The sequence below is a fragment of the Scaptodrosophila lebanonensis genome, unplaced genomic scaffold (assembly GCF_003285725.1).
Source record: "Scaptodrosophila lebanonensis strain 11010-0011.00,11010-0021.00 unplaced genomic scaffold, SlebRS2 tig00000024-arrow-pilon, whole genome shotgun sequence".
Lineage (NCBI taxonomy): Eukaryota > Metazoa > Arthropoda > Insecta > Diptera > Drosophilidae > Scaptodrosophila > Scaptodrosophila lebanonensis.
In genome coordinates, this window is record NW_022060538.1 from 3,206,590 (window position 1) to 3,225,499 (window position 18,910).

General features: G+C 36.4%; 1 protein-coding gene across 7 annotated transcripts; it reads right to left on the minus strand.

The window, feature by feature from the left end:
- Nucleotides 1-3,315: 3,315 nt before the first annotated feature.
- LOC115621766 (signal transducer and transcription activator) lies at nt 3,316-18,866 on the minus strand. 7 transcript variants are annotated; one of them, XM_030515500.1, is made up of 9 exons: nt 18,678-18,866; nt 10,582-11,022; nt 9,132-10,177; nt 8,252-9,067; nt 7,991-8,191; nt 7,088-7,220; nt 6,376-6,679; nt 4,913-5,247; nt 3,316-4,307 (listed from the first exon to the last, which is right to left on the minus strand). In XM_030515500.1, exons 2-7 carry the CDS (start codon nt 10,704-10,706, stop codon nt 6,421-6,423), a joined length of 2,580 nt encoding a protein of 859 aa, XP_030371360.1. In that variant the 5' UTR covers nt 10,707-11,022; nt 18,678-18,866; the 3' UTR covers nt 3,316-4,307; nt 4,913-5,247; nt 6,376-6,420. The 7 variants fall into 7 exon arrangements, with proteins under 7 accessions (XP_030371360.1, XP_030371361.1, XP_030371364.1 ...); XM_030515501.1 differs by lacking the exon at nt 18,678-18,866 and having other exon boundaries at nt 8,252-8,512; nt 8,585-9,067; nt 10,582-10,706; XM_030515504.1 differs by lacking the exon at nt 10,582-11,022 and having other exon boundaries at nt 18,678-18,865.
- Nucleotides 18,867-18,910: the final 44 nt, after the last annotated feature.

Here is an 18,910-nt window from a genome sequence, read left to right on the forward strand (position 1 = left end):
TTTTCTTATAACTTCCGTAATTCTCGGAATTTTGAAATCAATTTTGGTAGGTACATCCAGTTAGTACTAATGTGTCCGTGTGCCAAATCATCATGATAGGTCAATTTTGAAGAAAGTTATAGCCATAAGTAAAATCGCTGCTCATGCGCTGCCTGCAGCTCTGTCGGCAGCGCTGCCCGCAGCTGTTGTTGTTGTTGCTGCTTTGGTTCAACTTTGTGCTGCATACATACACGCATATAAACACGCATAGGTACGTGATGTAAATGTATGCCGTTTAAACTGAACATAAACATGTATTCTAATTTAATTTAATTAATTCATTCATTCATTTTTTTAATAATTAAATTTTTTTTTAAATTTTTTTTTTTTTTAATTTGTCCTTTTTGTGGAGAGTACAGGCTATTTTACTGTCGGGCTTGCTCGACTGTATCGTTCTATCTTATTGTATATACATATGTGCAAAATAAATACGATTGTTTCGCATGATTTTTGTTTTCTGTGCACATAAACGCAGCTTAGTTTTAATTAATTATTGCATTATTGTGTGTGTACTATTTACATTGATATATTTTTATACCCTGTACCCAAAGGGTACAAGGGTATATTAGTTTTGTGCGAGTGCACATGGAACACACAGAAGGAGGCTTGGTAGACCCCACAAAGTATATATATTCTTGATCAGCATGACAAGCCGAGTCGATATAGCCATGTCCGTCTGTCCGTCTGTCTGTCCGTCTGTCCGTCTGTCTGTCTGTCTGTATGAACGCAAGGATCTCCGAAAGTATAAGAGCTAGAATAACCAAACTTGGTATACAGATTCTCCTGAGACCGAGAAAGGACGAGTTTGTTAATTTTTTCTGATCCGCCCCCCCACTCCCCCCCTATTACTGATTTTCTATAACTCCCGTAATTCTTGGAATTTTGAGCTAAAATTTGGTAGTCACATTAGGTTAGTAATTATATATCCGTATACCAAGTTTCATTATGATAAAATGATCGGAAAGAAAGTTATAGCCATATAACCAGGCCCAATGCACACATACATACATATGTACAAGTACACAAACACGCATAAGGCACGATTCTGATGTAAATGTAAATGTATGTATGCATGCATGGAATATTTTATATTTAATTAGTTAATATTTAGTTAATTAATTAAATTAATTTAGTTAATTAATTTAATTTAATTAATTAATTAATTAAATTACTTTTTTGTGGGGTGGTACAGGGTATTTAAGAGTTGAGCCTGCTCGACTTTAGCATTCCTTTCTTGTTGTATGTAAACCCTTTAGCGGTACAACTATTTACATTTTCTATTTAATTTTTGTTTTTAGATAATATCAAGGAAGTTGACGAGTCCGTGGAGAAAAGTGGCAAGTGTAAGGGAACTTTCTTCAGTTCAAACAATTATTATGAAAACAATTCCGCGCATAAAAAGGAGCTTGACAAAGCATTAACCCGCATGATTGCCATCGATATGCAACCCTTTCGTATTGTTGAAGATCGTGGATTTCGTGATTTCGTTCATTACCTTAATCCAAGGTATATATTGCTCAGTAGGACAACTTTGAGAAATCTACAAAATATGTACAACGAAATGAAAGAAAAACTTGTTCTGATCCTCAATAACGTAGAATACTGTACCGTGACAACGGATGGTTGGCCATCGCGGGCGAATGAATTTTATGTCACAGTTACTTTGCATTAAGAGAAGCTGTTTTATCAACGAACAAACTTGATATTGATACCGATCACACAAGTAATAACATAGCTGACTCTTTGCGTGCAGTACTATTGGATTGGAATATTTTACATAAAACTTCTACTATTGTTACGGACAATGCAGCAAATATGATAAAAGTTTGTGAAATTCTGAAGAAAAGGCATTTGCCATGCTTTGCACATAGCCTAAACCTTGTAATTCAGGATGTATTGGATCGAGATTTTATAACAGGCACATTATCAAGATGCAAGCGAAAAGGTGACCTTTTTTAAAAGCAGTTCTATTGCATATGCAAAATTAAAAGCCGCCCAAAATGATGAAAACCCCCTTAGCCTAATACAGGAAGTACTCACGAGATGGAACAGCTCATTCAAGATGATGGAAAGAATTATAAAATTAAACAGTAACATTTCTTCCGTGCTTCTTAGTACTTTAAAAGCACCTCATCCATTGACTGCGGATGACATAAATATAATGGACTTAGTTTGCTTGTTTATGCCCTTTGACACTGCAACCACCCGGGTCTCTTCGAGCAGCACAGTTACAATTTCCGAAATAATTCCGACTATAGTTGATCTATACCATTGCTTACACAATGCAAAACTGGCACTTAGGACAGCGGAAGGAATAAAAACCTACAACTCTTTGATAGATGGAGTTAATCATCGCCTTGCACCTTTTGAAAATCGAAACGTAACTCAACTTGCAACGATTTTAGACCCAAGATTTAAAAAAGAAGGGTTCGGTTATTCTTCCACCGCCGACGCAGCAGGTTTTTTGAAAAATGAAATTGCAGCTTGTAGTTCATACGGAAATCCGACTCCCGACATCGAAGAGCCACCAACACATCCTGATTATCCAAGCACTAAAACATCGCAAATTTATGCATTTGTGCAGGACAAAATAGCACAAAAACAATCAAGAACCCCGCAAGCAGATGGTATAATATTAGTGAGACAATTCTTAGAAAAACCTCACGAGTTGCAGGGCACACCACCATTGGAATACTGGAAGGTAATACTTGTGGTATCTACATAAAAACTTAACTGCTAATTATATTTTTGCAAATTTCAGACACATATGCATGAGATGCAATACTTTAAAAATTTAAGTATTTGTGCATTCCAGCATGCTCCACTGCGTCTGAACGCATGTTCAGTAAGGCGGGATGCATCCTCTGACAGACACGCCGCTTTAAAACCGTTTATTGTTTATTGTTACCAGTTGCTGTTTACAAACAAAAACCAATGGCTAAATTAATAAAATTGATCTCATTAAAAATAAAATTTAATTTTTCTTCCTTAACGATTAACCTATTTTATTTTTGAAAAAATAGCGATTAATCGTAAAAGATCGATGCTGCCAACATCGATTATTTTGCAGCTCTACTCTCTGGTATGCCATCACAGAAAGCTCTGTGGCGTGGCCATGTTAGAGTTGCCACATGTATATTTACCCGACAGCTACATTGTCGCCATTTGGTGTAGCCAGATCGCGTTGCCGCGCAACAATACGATCTCATCGGCCGGCAGTTCACGAGCGTTTTTAAATAGCTTCCCGATTAATAAAATCACAAAATTACAGTTGCATAGGTTTTAAAATAAATCTTTATTGGCCATTTTGACAAGAATATGTATGTTTAGTTCGTTTTCAACATCTATCTCCATTGAATTTAAACCTTTAGTTGCGATATGAGAATAAAATTACATTTAAAACACTCCATTTAATTTAATCAGTGTGGATAATCAATAATCAGTTTCTGCACGGAGCTTTACATATGTATGTCAGATGTAAAGGAATGTGTGCGTGGAAATAACATTTTAACATTTAAACTTGTATGTTCACTTTATGTTTTACACGTACACATCAAATTTAGTTTCGTCGAACAGAACTCGTTTTTGAACGTTTCAATACACAAAAAATAGTTCGTCGTTTAATTAACTCGTTTACCTTAATCTAATTTTAAACTCTTAAAGTTTGTGTATATTTTAATAGTTAGGCAATACAAAAAATATCTTTCTTTGACAGCTCACGTTTATCGTTATAATGACTAAAAAAAAAAAACGAAAAAGGAGCATTTCTAATGCAATTTAAGCTTTTTCCTAATTCAAATGAATAAAACATAATTATGTTTACATGGAAGCCAATGAAAGGGTTTTTACAGAAAGAAATACTACTACATATATAAATCGAAACTTAGAATTTGTTTTTAGCAAATTGTATATGCTGGTCGTTTGAATAAGTTCTAATTTACTAAATGTAACATTATTATATAACATTTTAACTTAAAGAATCTAAGAAATGTAAATCAAAGTATTTAATTAAACATAAAAAACAAATTTTGATATTCAACCATCACGCACAACTGAATCGGCATTATAATGCTATCATAGTTAAAATCAATTTCAAGGCGCACACACACGGACACATGCCGATCTTTCATACACAACAAATAAATCAAAGATAGGAATTATGTCCTAACTGTGGGAGTGTTGTGTTCAGATGTTGCAAGATGTTGCATGCATTGTTGTTGTTGTTGATGTTGTGGTTGTTGGATAGTGTATGGCATTGCACAAATATGCTGTAGGGGGGAAGAACGGAAACAAATCTTTAGTACAATTACATAACAATAATATGTATACGTATGTATATGTTCTCATAAATTTGTTTATCTACCACATATAAATACACAAATATCAGACCCTGTAATACGATAATATTAACAACATTTTTCAAAGCGAATAAGTTACAAGTGAATGCTAGCATAAAACACATTGATCAACGCGTAAATTCGTAGTAATTCCATTACCTATGTATATATTTATATAGCAGTCAGTTTTAACTCATCTTTTTAACCGTCTCTTGTCAATTTCAGCTATCAATCAAGTCGTTGGGCATTGAAAACCGTTTAATAACCATATCTATATAAGCACTCTCAATAGTTGTTCACATTAAAAATACATTATACATGTATGTTTGTTTGTACGTATGTATGTACGTGTATGTATATGAATAAATTCGTTTGTACGTTGCGTATTTGTATGTAAATACTATTTAACTTTATTGTTCTTATTTTTAAGACTAATTAAAACATCTTTAACATTAACTCGGTAGTCACAACCAGAAATATATAGTTCATATCGAAAACAGAAACAACAGAAATTAAAATTCTAGTTGAATACATACCGCAGAACATGCCAGAAGAACAAATTCCAACATCAATTAATAAATTTAAACTATGCAAACAAAGTAAGATGATGCAAAAATAAATTCACAAAGATCAGGGTAGCGTCGTAACTTGAAGGCGTTTATCATCTGCACATTGGACGTCCGACGTGTTGTGTTTGTGTATCATTGTAACATATTTATTTATGAATACATTAATATTTATTTATTATATATTTATTTATATATACATATATATATTTATATATATATATATATATATATTTCATTTCTTTTAAATTTTGTATACGTCAAAGTTCGAAATTGAATCAAAATCCGTCATTCCAAAATCACCACTAAAAAGGCGAAAATAAAAGAGAGAAAAAATAATCGTAATTGTGGATAAATAAACAAAATCTTATGCCGTAAATATGTGAATATGATGTAAATAAGGTTGAAGTTATTAACATGCGGGCATAAATTACAGCGATGAAAGAGGTGGGAAGAGAAGCAAAAACGGATTGATGTGTGCAATTTTACAAATATATAGTATATAATATCTAGTAAGCTTTTTTACTGCAAAGTTCGGTGGTCTCTCTTTACAATGAGTTCTTGTATTGTGATGTACTATATAATGTATTATGTGTTCCCCTGAAGTATTCTCCAGTCCGTACTGCAATCGTTTTAAATCGTTCCAAATTGTAAAACCCCGCTCATTTAAAGAAGTGCACATGCACATATCAATTTATGTAATTACGCAAATATGTAACAACAATTAACACGAATTATAAATGCATGCAATACACGGTAAAAGTATTTTATAGTTTTGTTTGAAATTAGCCCCTGCGTTAACAATATATTCGTTTAAAGGTCTGCGTCGTTCTTTCTTAGTAAGCCAGCCTACAAGCATTTACAGGTGCATGATGGTGCTATTCTGTAAGCTGTGACAATTGTAAAGAATCAAAAATAGAAATACAATGTGTTAGCATCAATATGTTTTTCAAGATATACGTAATTTTGCTGCCGAGAAGTTCAAGAAGAAGGCAATACTTTGAAGTACCAAATGTGACAAAGAGAAAGACAAGACAAAAATTTAAATAAAATTTAAAGCGAATGTCCGCTTGTGTTCCCTGTGCGTTACGACCCTAGAGGGCTTTGAAAATTAGTTAGAAATATTTCATCTAATGGATGGCGTTTGGCGAGTGACGAGTGGCGGGTGGAGAGAGGCGGGTGATGTGATGCTGTGGCGTTGGGTGCAATGAATATGACCATTGATTTGGGCGTACAAAAATGAAAGCTTCGAATGATGTTAGATCTGCTGGACATCTTATGTAATGGGTATGTTTGCAACACATACGAGTACGAATACGAGTATATAACGAGTATTGACATGTGAAGAGTTAATAGTGCACCCACAGATCACATCGAATTTGTTAAATCCGTACTACGATATATACACATTAATGATAGGATAGGTGTTGTACCTCAGAAAAGCAGCACAACACACTCAAGAAAATTCTCCCTCTCCTTTATTGATTTAGAACCGTCTGATTGAAAGGTGATGTACAGGCATTTTCTCCGTAATGATCAGCGTACTGTATCTGGTCAGTGTCCATCACCCGTTCCCGCTCTTTGCACACATTGAATATCGTATTACTGATCTGACACACTAGTGGATGATCTAGCGGGGTATTCATGACAATACTCTCGATAGTTTCAGCCACCAAGCTATCATCTGAATCAGAATCATCCGTGGTTGGCCACACGACTCCCCCAATCGGTGAGAGGCTGACGACAATACGCGGTTTAAACAAGACGTAAAAGTAAAAATATAAAAAATACAAATAGAATAAGTTCTTGTAATAGAAAGAGTTAGCTCAAATACATATTTAAACTATTGCGAAGCAACACATATTAGTATCGGATATTCATTAGTTGGGATTAGTCAGTGGAAACAAAAGTTGTAGGTATGAGCACTAGGCTTTAACAAAGTTCAAAGTATTGCAATCTAATTAAACTCGGGGATCCTTTCAATTTCAATAAAAATAATAATTCTAGCAAAATAAACAACAGAAAATAGACTTCAGCGACTGCGAATGTACTAGGGGGTTACTTGTAGCAAATGTGCTGAAGTGCTAGGTAAAATTTAGTTAATTGACAAAATATAATGCGGGTGTACGGCCGTGAAAAACTTACTTTGGCATCGACATGCTGTCCTGATGTGGCGACTGCATGGGATGGTGGGGTGTACCACTGATGGAGCCAGTGTCATCGCCAGTACGCACGTGCACGCTGGTACGTACGTAGCCATCGCTCCGAGGTTTTTCCTCTGAAAAAGTAAAAAATATAAACATTACAAGATGTCAACAAAAGCAGGCACAGCGCCCAAAATACAGGGTGCGCCATCTTTTATGTCGGTGTGTGGGCGTTGAATATCTTTGAAAATAAACAACCGATTTTCAAGTATGACATATTTGTATTTAATTTGGTTCTGTACAATTTCTTGAACTGAGGTTTTCAACACTGGTCTACTCAAGTCAATCGGTTCACTAATGACAAGGCTATTCAGTGTTTGCATGCCGACATAAAAGATGGCGCACCCTGTATGCTCGGCCTAGGTCAATTATAACCCACTTCAAAGTTCCATACTTTTTAAATTAGTTCAATTGAATGTTCTAAGGCCTGACATAGCTTAACCCCACAATGTGATTTCGTTCCTCGAGGGTACTCGGTTCAAATCACGCCGCAAAATCATGACAAGAAGTATGATTACAAACTTAAGAAAGTTATAAAAATTTAATAATTGTCAAACCTAGGAGACAGATCTTAAATAAAATAATGAAGATTTAAATTGAATATTCTAAACAAACTAATGCCAATCCAGAGGCAAGAGAAGGGAACAATAATCCTAAATGAATAATTCCTTCAAGCAAAGGTGAATTATATTTTTGAAAATCCACTAATCTTTAAATATAATAAAAGAAATTTCTTTCTACCGATGCTTACTAATGCTGTATAGTGCCATACGTGAATATTGAAACTAAACCAAAGCAACTATTTTTTGAAAAAAGAGCGCTAATGACTTAACACTGTATATACCATCGCGGGTTGTGTAGAATTCGCCGAAGGCAGAATCGCGATCCAACGGCTGAACATTAACATCTGTAGGATGTAAACAACGCAGCGCATCCAAGTCACGTATACGATCTGCCAAGTTAATTATTTGCAAATCGCGAGCAATCCAGGGCGATACCATGGTCACTGTACCATACTGGTTAACGTAGGCTATGGTCACGCCACCTTAAAAATTAATTATCGGTGAATTTCTCTTTAATCAGTGAGACAAACCATCAGACTTACCCAATTCACTGTCGGAAAAGCGTACAAGAAATGTGCCTATGCCGGTGGTAGCTTGCATGAGATCATTTTGAGCCTTAGCTCTATTAATAAAGCCTGTAATGCGGCCGGCCTTCCACATGCTGAGTAAATGATCTTTAGTTAATTTCATGATGGCAAAGAACCAGTCCCAAAATGTAAAATTGCGATCCGGAAGCGGCTCCTTACAAAACTGGTTCCAAGATATATATTCGCCCGCCACGTTATCGCGCTGCAATTTTTCATCTAATGAAGTATATATCAAGATATAGTAACAATTTTTAGAATAGGCTATGCAAGTAACGCAGTGGCACTCACAGAGAAAATCCAAATTCTCGCCAGTCAGGGCGCGCTGTGTTGTTGATCCGAATTTGGTGTTTAAAGCGATGGAAAGTTGGGCCCAAGTGACTCGATCTGTCACCACAAAGGGATCCCGTACAATGTCCGCAAAGGCATTGTCCCACGTGATAGTGGCCCAAGACTGTGGCTCTTGGTTGCCGTGCACAATTACCACCACAGGCAGTGATAATGTCCACACGTGTATCTGATAATCGTTGACAGTTGTTGTTGCAAAAAAGCACAAAGCGAACTTTTCATCCATGACGCTTTCCGTGCCTTTCTTCTCAGCGCGTTTTATTTTCTTTAACTGCATGTTTCTAAAGCCGGCAGAAAAAACGTGTGTATTCTGTTGATACTCCATAGCACTGGCACAGTTTTGGATTTCGCCCGAGGATTGCCCACCCAAATTGCAATTGGAGCCTTCATGTGTCCGTTTGGAAACAAAGCGTTGTGCCTGTAACTCTGTAACAATCAAGAACAACTTATTTTAAAATCAACTGAAGTAAGTACAAAATTATATTCCTACCCGACATGATGATGCACTCGACTGTAGGTGGATTCATATGTAGGCCCAATTGCGAGCCCAGCAACCAGCGAACTGAGGCTGCAAATCTGGTGTTCGTTTTCATAACTTGCGGTGGTTGTTTATCAACGATAAAGGCCGAACAGACGAGATTTTTCTGCGCACACTGAATCTGCTCTAGCAATTGAGTTAATTCAATATCTTCGGCATTCATCAGGCGCACGGCAATTGTTTCTTTAACGGCGGAAAGAAGCTGAGTGACGAACACTTCCAGCTGCTCAAAGCAACGTTGTATTTCATCTAGCGTTGTTTCATTAAAAGGCGCACCATTGCCGGCCAGCGCCTGTTGTCGTCGCCAATTCTTCAGTTCTGTAATGACCAGATCCTGCAGAAACTCATAGCACATAAAAGATCGTCGTAGCAGAGCCACTATGTTGCCCTTCTCCTCGATGCAGCGCTTAAACGTAGCCTCTGCATCGGGATTGTTATGTTGATTCAGTACATAATGATAGCTTTGGGATAGCATGTTTAGCGCCTTAACGCATTGCATGAAATCGTTAAAAGAGCGCTGTATTTCAACGGTAACGTTGTACAGTTCAATTTTGGGTCTGACCGGCATAGGTGTGACGCTGCCATTGTGCATAACCTCACTTACACCGGGTCCCACAACACCGGGTGCCACTACACCAGGGGCGACAACAGCACCCAATCCCTCACTGGTGTCCATGTATGCACTGCCCATGGCCAGGCCGGCCGCTGTGTTGTTCATGTTCATGTACGGATTTAGCGGCATCGATGATTGGCAACCCGTAGAAACTACGGTCTTCTCAGCGGCTAACTGCAGCTCCTTTTGCAGACCGCTACGTAGGTAAGTGTACAATTCAACGGCGGGCGTTCGTTGGATAAGCGCGCAGAGCTCAACTATGCGATACTTAAGGGTTTGGTCACTGGACGTGCGAGTCGACAGTAATTTCTGTTGAAGATCTTCGTTGAACTTTAAAGCGATACGCTCGTACTGATCGGTGGAGCTCGGTGTTAGCTGCTCTGACCTACGAACAAGACAACGGGAAGAAATTATAAGGAATATTTAACCTGTGTAATTTCTACATATACACATATAATTTCATTGGCATTTCATTTACATAACTGATTCAGCCATTAATACGGCATCAGACGCGACGTTGTTTTGCATGCCTAATGAGTTCATCTGAAGTCAACATCAGCATGCGAGTTCGTAAACTTGGCGCTAGATGTTAACTACACCGTACAACAAATTATAAATAGAAGTCTCCAGACTAAATAAAAAAGTTAACAGCTATTACATATTCTTGCTTTATTGATGCAAATTGACAAATGCATAAAGTTTCTTTACGTACGATAAAAATTTGGTTCACATTTTCATTGCATAGTGTTATAAAGCCTGAAGTTTCTGTAACATTCCCACTCTACTCACATTATTCTGTCTTCAATCCAGGGCGCCAGAGACAGACGCAAGTCGAGCAGCCCTTTCTCATCGTAGTAAGCTGCCATGCGTTGCTCACAATCGGCATGGCTCGAAATGCGTTTCCACAAACTCATATTGATTGGGTTTGTTGTGGATGCTGGGTGAATGGATGTGAGCGGGAGTGCGAGCGCTAGCGTATGTAGATGACGATCAGGGCAATGATGGTAAGGCTTAGTCAAATGAATCGCGATTTTGATGTTTGTTTATTGTGGTATTGGCGGTTTTTTTAAAGCATGTTACAATGTATTCGGTGGCCTGTGCTTGGAACGCGGTAATGAGTTTATGTCTTGGCCTTTCTTCGGCAAGTATCCAAAAGCAAATGAGCCATCCATAAAATGAACGCACGCAATATTTAGTATGAATTAATCAACAAGATTACGGTTTGAAAAACTATAAATAAAATACATAGGCATATGTTTAATTATGTATTTAGTTTAAGAAATATTGTAAGTGATACTCTAGCTACGGTAACTCAAGTTAGTTCACATTCCTAGGGACCAATGGAAGCAGACAACAAATTCAGTATGAAAATGATGTAATGAGAAATAATTTTAATCACATATATCGGTTAATCACAAAGCATTAATGAAATGTTTTATATTTAATGCACATTCATACATGTTATGTATTATTCGAATTAAATTGCCAATGAATGGAGATATTCAGTAAATAATGAATCGGAAGAATGGGAGGAGTTACGAAAAGAACGCTTTCCAACTTCGGTTATTAAAAAAAAAAAATTATTGTTTCTCAATGCTCTTAATCCCTCTTTCCTTATATTTGTCCTCAAAGACTTTAATCTAAATCACTCTCCCCCCACGCAGTTATTTCAAGTTTTGCCCTTTTCACTTCTTTAATTATCATTTCATAAGCGCCTACAACACTTGCAAAACCATGAACCATTTCGGAAAGTTGAAATATTTTCCTTATGAGCAGATATTGCTTGGTACTCGTAGCATGGCAGCCACATAAGAATTATTTTTAATGGTTAGTGTGAAAACTTGTTTCATTTCACATTCCGAATATTACTACTCGATGACTTTTCAACCGTTTCTTTTGTCGCCATCTAATAATTGTAATTATTTTAAGTTTACATCATAATAGACCACGGAGAAAACTAGTGAGACAGCCGCCGAACCAAATCCGTAGGAGACGCCAATATCTGTGTTTATTGTATTAGGCGGCAGCTCAATGTGTAAACCCACGAGAAACCTGCCCTTCTGTCGCCATTCTCTATAAGCTTACACTTTAATGAAATACACTTAATAGTATAAGATCATATTCGTTTATTATTTTATGGAAAATGATTATAATAGTGAATAGCAAGCTTTAATCAGGAGAATTCAATTCACCGTACACTTGTGTTACAGAATTTATGCATTGCATGAAGGCTAGAGGCTTAGACTTAGCTCCGCTCCTCTTCTACATGCAGGAACTGCGACATTGTCCCAGAGACTACGTTGCTTTGGAGGTAAATACTAAAACGTGACCGTAAAATAAACAAAGACGCACCATGTTTACTTTAGTGGTCGATACGCTAATTTTCGTAGTTCCCCGGAAAAAATCAACAAGAGGGAGAGAACAGACTAAATGCGAAGAACAAATTTAAGCGGCTGGTTAGAGCGGGAAACCGGGCACGCTGGCCCAAAAGAAAACAAAAAGAAGAGCCTACAACGGCAACAACATTAGATAAAGATCTGATGACTGACACACAGATACACAACAAACAAGAAACAGCTATAACATAAGAAGAAAACTAGAATATACTCTGGAGCCACCAATCGGATGTACGTTTCAGTAAGCATCACCATCACGAAGATGTGGCCAGGCAAGTGCAACCGCAGGTAACTGTGATCGTTAGTCATTTCTTCTCTCTGCCTGTCTGTCTGTTCCTTTGCTTGACTTGCTTCCCAAGTAGTATGTTGATTTCTCTAAGCAGGCTTCTACACTCGATTATTTGTTCTTCATTTTCATTGTTTAGCTCAGTAGTTCAAGGTTTCAGAATTTTATAATTAGCTGCCTAATATGCAAAGTCAGGCCAAAAAGTCTGAAGAAGGTTGCACTTTTTTATGGAGCACGGTTAAATGAACTTGTGCATGTATGTAGAAAACTACTGAAAAGCTAACAAAAGTTACTGTAAATGTATTATAGTTTTGTAGTTGCAAAAAATCTCGGGAAGTGAAAACAAACCATTATAATAAAGCATATATAAAAGTCATTATGGACTATATACCCTTAGGTTACTCAAATGATAAAACGACCTTAGCCTGAGCGAAATAACTTGGTAGTTTTCGGAAGAAATGGTTCCCACAACACGTAACCTTGAGTTGTGTGCAACAGTTTTTAAGTGCAATGCAACACCAAACTATGCGAAGTCGTACCTGTGTACTCGTACCTCTCGTATAACATCGAAGCAGACGCCATTCGCCAACGACACTGTGTTTGTTTATTTTTTTCTTATGGAATTGCCATAAATTTAATCTGAGTAGATAGATTTGAGTCGCTCGAGTTGACTTCGGACTTTGATAGCCAAACGTAAATTCTAATACTAGTTAGATGTTCGCAGGTTAGTTCACAATAAATAATTGAAACAATGTAAAGACCTATTTGATATTTTATCACAATATATCGTCACATAAAACGGAATTGGAATAAGGATATTGCATGTATGTACTTGAATTTAAGACACGCGTGAGCTAACTACCCTTCTTATCTGTTAGATGCAAACGTTTGCGAATATATGTAATATATGTATATAGCCATAGTCTATAAAATAGTATACAACATCACAGCAGATATCATGTTTTCAATCCTGGCACTTGTTACAATCCCAAATCGTGTCCAAAAGGCACGTAAAACACGAGGGGCAATCAAGAAAAAAACCAGAATAGCACGAAAAAACTCACTTTCTTTTCAAAAAGCACATCTAAAACTATATATAATAGATAGATATAACAAGTAGAGAAGCTTAAGTCGGGTGTCCCGACTTTGAAATACTCCGTACATATGTTTAGAATAATAAGAAAAATTAAAAAATTAAGAAAATTTAAAAAAAAATTTGATCCATTTTACCTCTTTCGGTATTCGATCTGTGAGTGTGCATGTCTATTCGTGTCTGTGTGAGCATGTTTGCAGTCAACCAAAGCAACATCAACAACAGCTGCGGGTATTCACATAAGGCATCTTGGACTTCAAATTTAATGTCAATTTTAGGTCTTATAGTCTCTGAGGTATAGACGATTATACGAATGACGTTACAGAGAAACCCCCATAGGGGGAAAGTGGGGGAAAATCAAAGAAAGAAAACAAACTCGTATAGAGTACACACATAAGGCATCTTTGTGAAAAATTTGGTGTCTCTAGCTCTTAGTCTCTGAGATCTAAGCGATCATACAGATCGACTCGTCTTGCCATACTGATCAAGAATATACATATACTTTGTGGGGTCTGCCACGCCTCCTTCTCCTGTTACATTATTCACCTCCCGCAAACCTAATATACTCTTGTACATTTGATGTACAGAGTATAAAAATTGACGATTACTTAATGGGATGATTATATGTACCGCTAAATTTAAGTCGTGAGCGTTCGTGCTGGTTTTTAAAGTTAAATATGTATCTCTTCCGAAAAAATTCTGCCCATACCCATCTCTACTGCAATCATAAATATTTGGTTTCTGAAATTAACCTGTTACTAGACTTGATATAAATCGTTGAACTTGCGTAGTTTATATTGTGGTTAGGAAAACTAAACTATTTCTGTGAACGAGCTAATGCTAAAACTATGCAAATAAGGTACAACTTTCCGCAAACAGATTTCACATGGAATAATTAGTTTCGAGCAAACAACAACACAATCTATTATTAAGTCGAGCAACAAACTGAAAAAACTAATTCATATGCGCGGTATATACATACAAATTTATCAAACAAAAGGGTCATTAAATACATATGGGGGTTTTGGTCAATCTAAATAGGGCAAATTTTATTTTTGTATTCAGCAAAATTGAATGGTTCGCACAGACCACAACCACAAAATGTAAACACATATATTGATAATAAAACTTAGCAAATAATAGTAATAGGAAAATGCGATAGCCGATAGTATGACGAAGTATTTTGTAAAAAAAAGTCCAAACCATTCCAATATTAAACCCGTACTGCAAGAGCAATTCTGGTATATAGTAGGGTGGGATAAATAAGACTATTTATTCGCTCTGATACTATATTATGAAATGAAACACTCGATTTTGCAAACAAAAAATATGAATGTCAACCGGAGGGTCGTTTTGGGATAGGCACTCCACCACAATCAACGGCATTTATAAAAGAGTTTCAGCACCGGGCGTTGTGACGTTAATGGGTTAAAAACGTGCCAGAATTGTTGGTCGGTATATGGCGAGGGAGAGAGAGGCGGAAAGAGGGTCAGCGTTGTCAGACAAAGTAAACAAACGAAACAAAATAAATAATAACATGGACAGCACAAAGCGCAACATCTAGTTTCTTATTTTTTAGCTTTACGTTTTCAAACGTAACGCCTCTTACGGCCAAGAGTATGAAGACGTCATGAAGACATGTTTTGCATTGACGTCGTTGAATAATTCTACGAAAATTAAAATACAAAGCGTTTGGTCTCTGATTGGTTCATTCCAATTATGTGAAAGCATCACCAATTTGTCTAATTATAAAATCCTTCCTTAATGCTCGTATCAAGTGAAGTACTTTGTATAGCAATAACAAAATTTTGATGCAAATTTGATAAAACTCGATGGGTATAGCCCTTATTTCCTTTTGCACAAAAATATTATTTCATTTGTATTCAAAGAATAGAGCACACGCTGTAAATTCCCATTTATACAATTTTAAAATTACATACATAGGTACGTGTATGTATACATACATACCATACATAATATACAAGCGTGATACTCTGTTTGTGTAGGAATCAGTAATATCCATAAGAGAGCCATACACTCGCGGCAACTTCCCACACAAAGCTGAGCAGTCTGTCTGTATACTAAACAACAAAATGCCAAATTGCATTTTTAGCTTATGATTAACATGAACAGCAAATAAAATTGCCAAGGGAAATGGCCAGATTAGAGCTATTTATCGAGTGGTCGCAGCTAGTGTCTGAACCAGATGTGCATATGAATTATACCATTTTAGAAGCGTAGGAATATTATGTTTTATAAAGAAACAAAAACGGATACATAATGGTCAACAGTTCGCCTCAATATAGCAAATTCATAAATAGGCGTATGTACTAAATTCGCCTGATACACTCATTTATGTACATATACATATGTATCTTCATATACCTACGTGTGTATGTATGTATAAGTATACAGCTATAAATTTTCACTTTTTCAAAAAGTACCGCAAAAGTTTAGATAGGTATATGTATGTATGTATAAACAAATATATATGTATGTATACGCCAAGAAATCTTGAAAAGTTATCTACATTAGCGGGAATGCAATAAAATAAATATAAACAAACAAATAAATACATTAGTACACAGTACATTTTTTACACATGTACATTGTATATAGATATGTATGTATATACATATGTATGATTATAGAAAATACCTTAGAGGGTTGGGAGACAGTTGGCTGCACAGATATAAAATTATAAAAAGATTGTGCTCAATTAACTAGAAACCGTTAAAGCCCAGAAAAAATATTTGCGTTAAGCAAAACTAAAGTAGAAAAATTATGAGCATAATTCTAACAGTTTTAATATTCTTTCTCAAGTAAAGTTAACTTAAAAGTAAGCTTGCCTTAGCTTCTCTCCTAAATAGAAATGCAAAATGTGCAGGCCGGTGTTTACAAAATACTAATATGTATGTACATACATATGTATGTATGTACATACATACATCTATATATTCTGCTGCAATCCTTATAAAACAATATCCTTACTGGAAAATTCAATTGTTAACCTTTCCCTTGGTTGAGTAATTTTGCTGCCACTGCTTTTTTATTTTGTTGTTTTAACATTTATTGGCCACCAACGCTGCACTCGGCACTACACTTTAGAGCTTCAATGCGCAGTCGACCGCGTTTGTACTGATCCATTTGGGCGCTTTGATAACAAGGTGCCCCACAAGCAGTACAATCGCTTTTCAGTGTAATAACTGTATTTCTACTATCATGCATTGATAATGCACATACACACACTATACACACATACATATTTATAGCGTACGAACGGCAAAGAATACATGTACACGCATATGTACATATCCCAAAACCGGACTGATACATTATATCTCTAGGCACAGATGGACAAGGTGACAACGTCCTACAAAACCATTAATTTTTCTGACTTGGGAAGAAGGTGAACCAGCCCGCCAAGACCGCGTAAACGCAGCACGGAGAGAATGTAGCGCGATAAAGAGTAGTTCTTCGATCAGGGCACAGAAGTAAAATACATGTGTGAGAATGTATACATACATTCATGCATGCATACATATGCAAGCTTGCATGTATGTATGCATGTGTACGCGAGGGAGAGTGATGATCGTGTTGTTGTTCCTGTTCATGCTATTGCAGTCGAAATTCTTTTGCTTTTGTTTTTATGATTTTTCCAGGAATCTACAATGAAAGACGACAACACAACAACAGCAAAAGACCCAAGTGGAAACACATGATTTTGTATGTCCATCCAGATGTGTGTGCACAGCCAATTCAAAAACATACTCATACATAATATGTATGTAGGTATGTACATACATATGTAAGTAAAGCTACCTTTTGCAGTCAATAAGATACATACATATATACATATCTATGTGTTCAAGTATTAGGAATACAAATATGAATTACTTTAAAGCAGAACTAACTCTGTAAGTTGCCAACAAAAGTTGTCCACACACACATATATACATACATATAGAGTAGTCCTGCACAAAAGCGTGCAAGTGCATCGAATATTATGTAGGGGCACCCACGCAAGGAAAGTTTCACAAATGTACTTGTTGGTATTGCTCATTTATATTTACCTTTGATACAAGCAGCCCCAGAGGTATAAACATGTAAGCAAGTGTGTACGAGTATGTATATAGCTGGGTATGAATGTATTGATGACCGTCTGTCGATGCGGCGGCAGGCCCCACCACGCTAACAAACAAACACACAAGAAAAGAATAGCGCAAATACAAACGCGTGCAGGTTTTTTTTTACTCGCTGACTACCGACATTTGTTGCTGTTGGACTTCTTCTTACTTTTAATTTTTTGTTATGTATTTGCTGTTTTATTTATAAATCACACCAATACGCACACACACAATTTCGGAGTCCACTACACTTAATTTCTCTCTTTCTGCAAACGGCGAAGAACTACCGAATCTTAATCGGAACGTGGTTTATTTTATCAAAATATATTACTATAAACTATATGTTTTTGTAAGTTAACAAAATTATTTACACGAAACTATGCACATGTAAATGTGTATTGCTTCTCGTGCTCTCTCATACACACGACTTGCCGCACGAACATACAAGAACCGCTTGGGCTGAATCAAATGTGAGAAATAAATCAGAAATTGAAAGAACGAGCCAACAAAGCGAGTACTGGGATAAATAACAGCGACTGTTAATATACATAACAGTGTTATGTTAAGAGCACCCAGATGATTTTCGAGTGACGCAAAACAAATACTTATCATTTACTAACATGCATTCAAACATATAGAAATAAGTATATACGAAAATTTGTGCAAGCCAATTGACATGTATTCGAATGCAATTTAATTATTCCATAGTCAAGGAAAATACAATTACATATGTATATGTTTATGCATGGCAACACTGCATCGCTTTAACGTCAACAGAGTTCACCTGTTGTACGCAACAAGAGTGCAGTAGCGCAAGCCAACCGCCCACACGGTGCCATTAGCAACAGCAAAATCAATAGTGAATTAATTGTGCACAGGCAGTGTTTTTCATATCTAAGCATAGCTTTTGGTCAATTGTATTATGTACGAATTATACATAATAATATATGAACATACGTACATATGTATATATTTACGCTCACCTTTACGCTTGTCTCGCTCACTGTTGTTGGGTTAGGTTTCAGGCCGCCGCAGCACCAACATTTGCGAACTAATTAAACATTTATTTCGAATACAAATCGAAAGTACGAACAGAATGCAGCGCAGTAATTACAATGTCCCGAATTCCGGTTAATTTTTTCGCGAACAAAAATTTTATTTGTTTCTACGCACCAGACTTTTCCCAGCACGACTAGGGATAAAGATATCGATGACT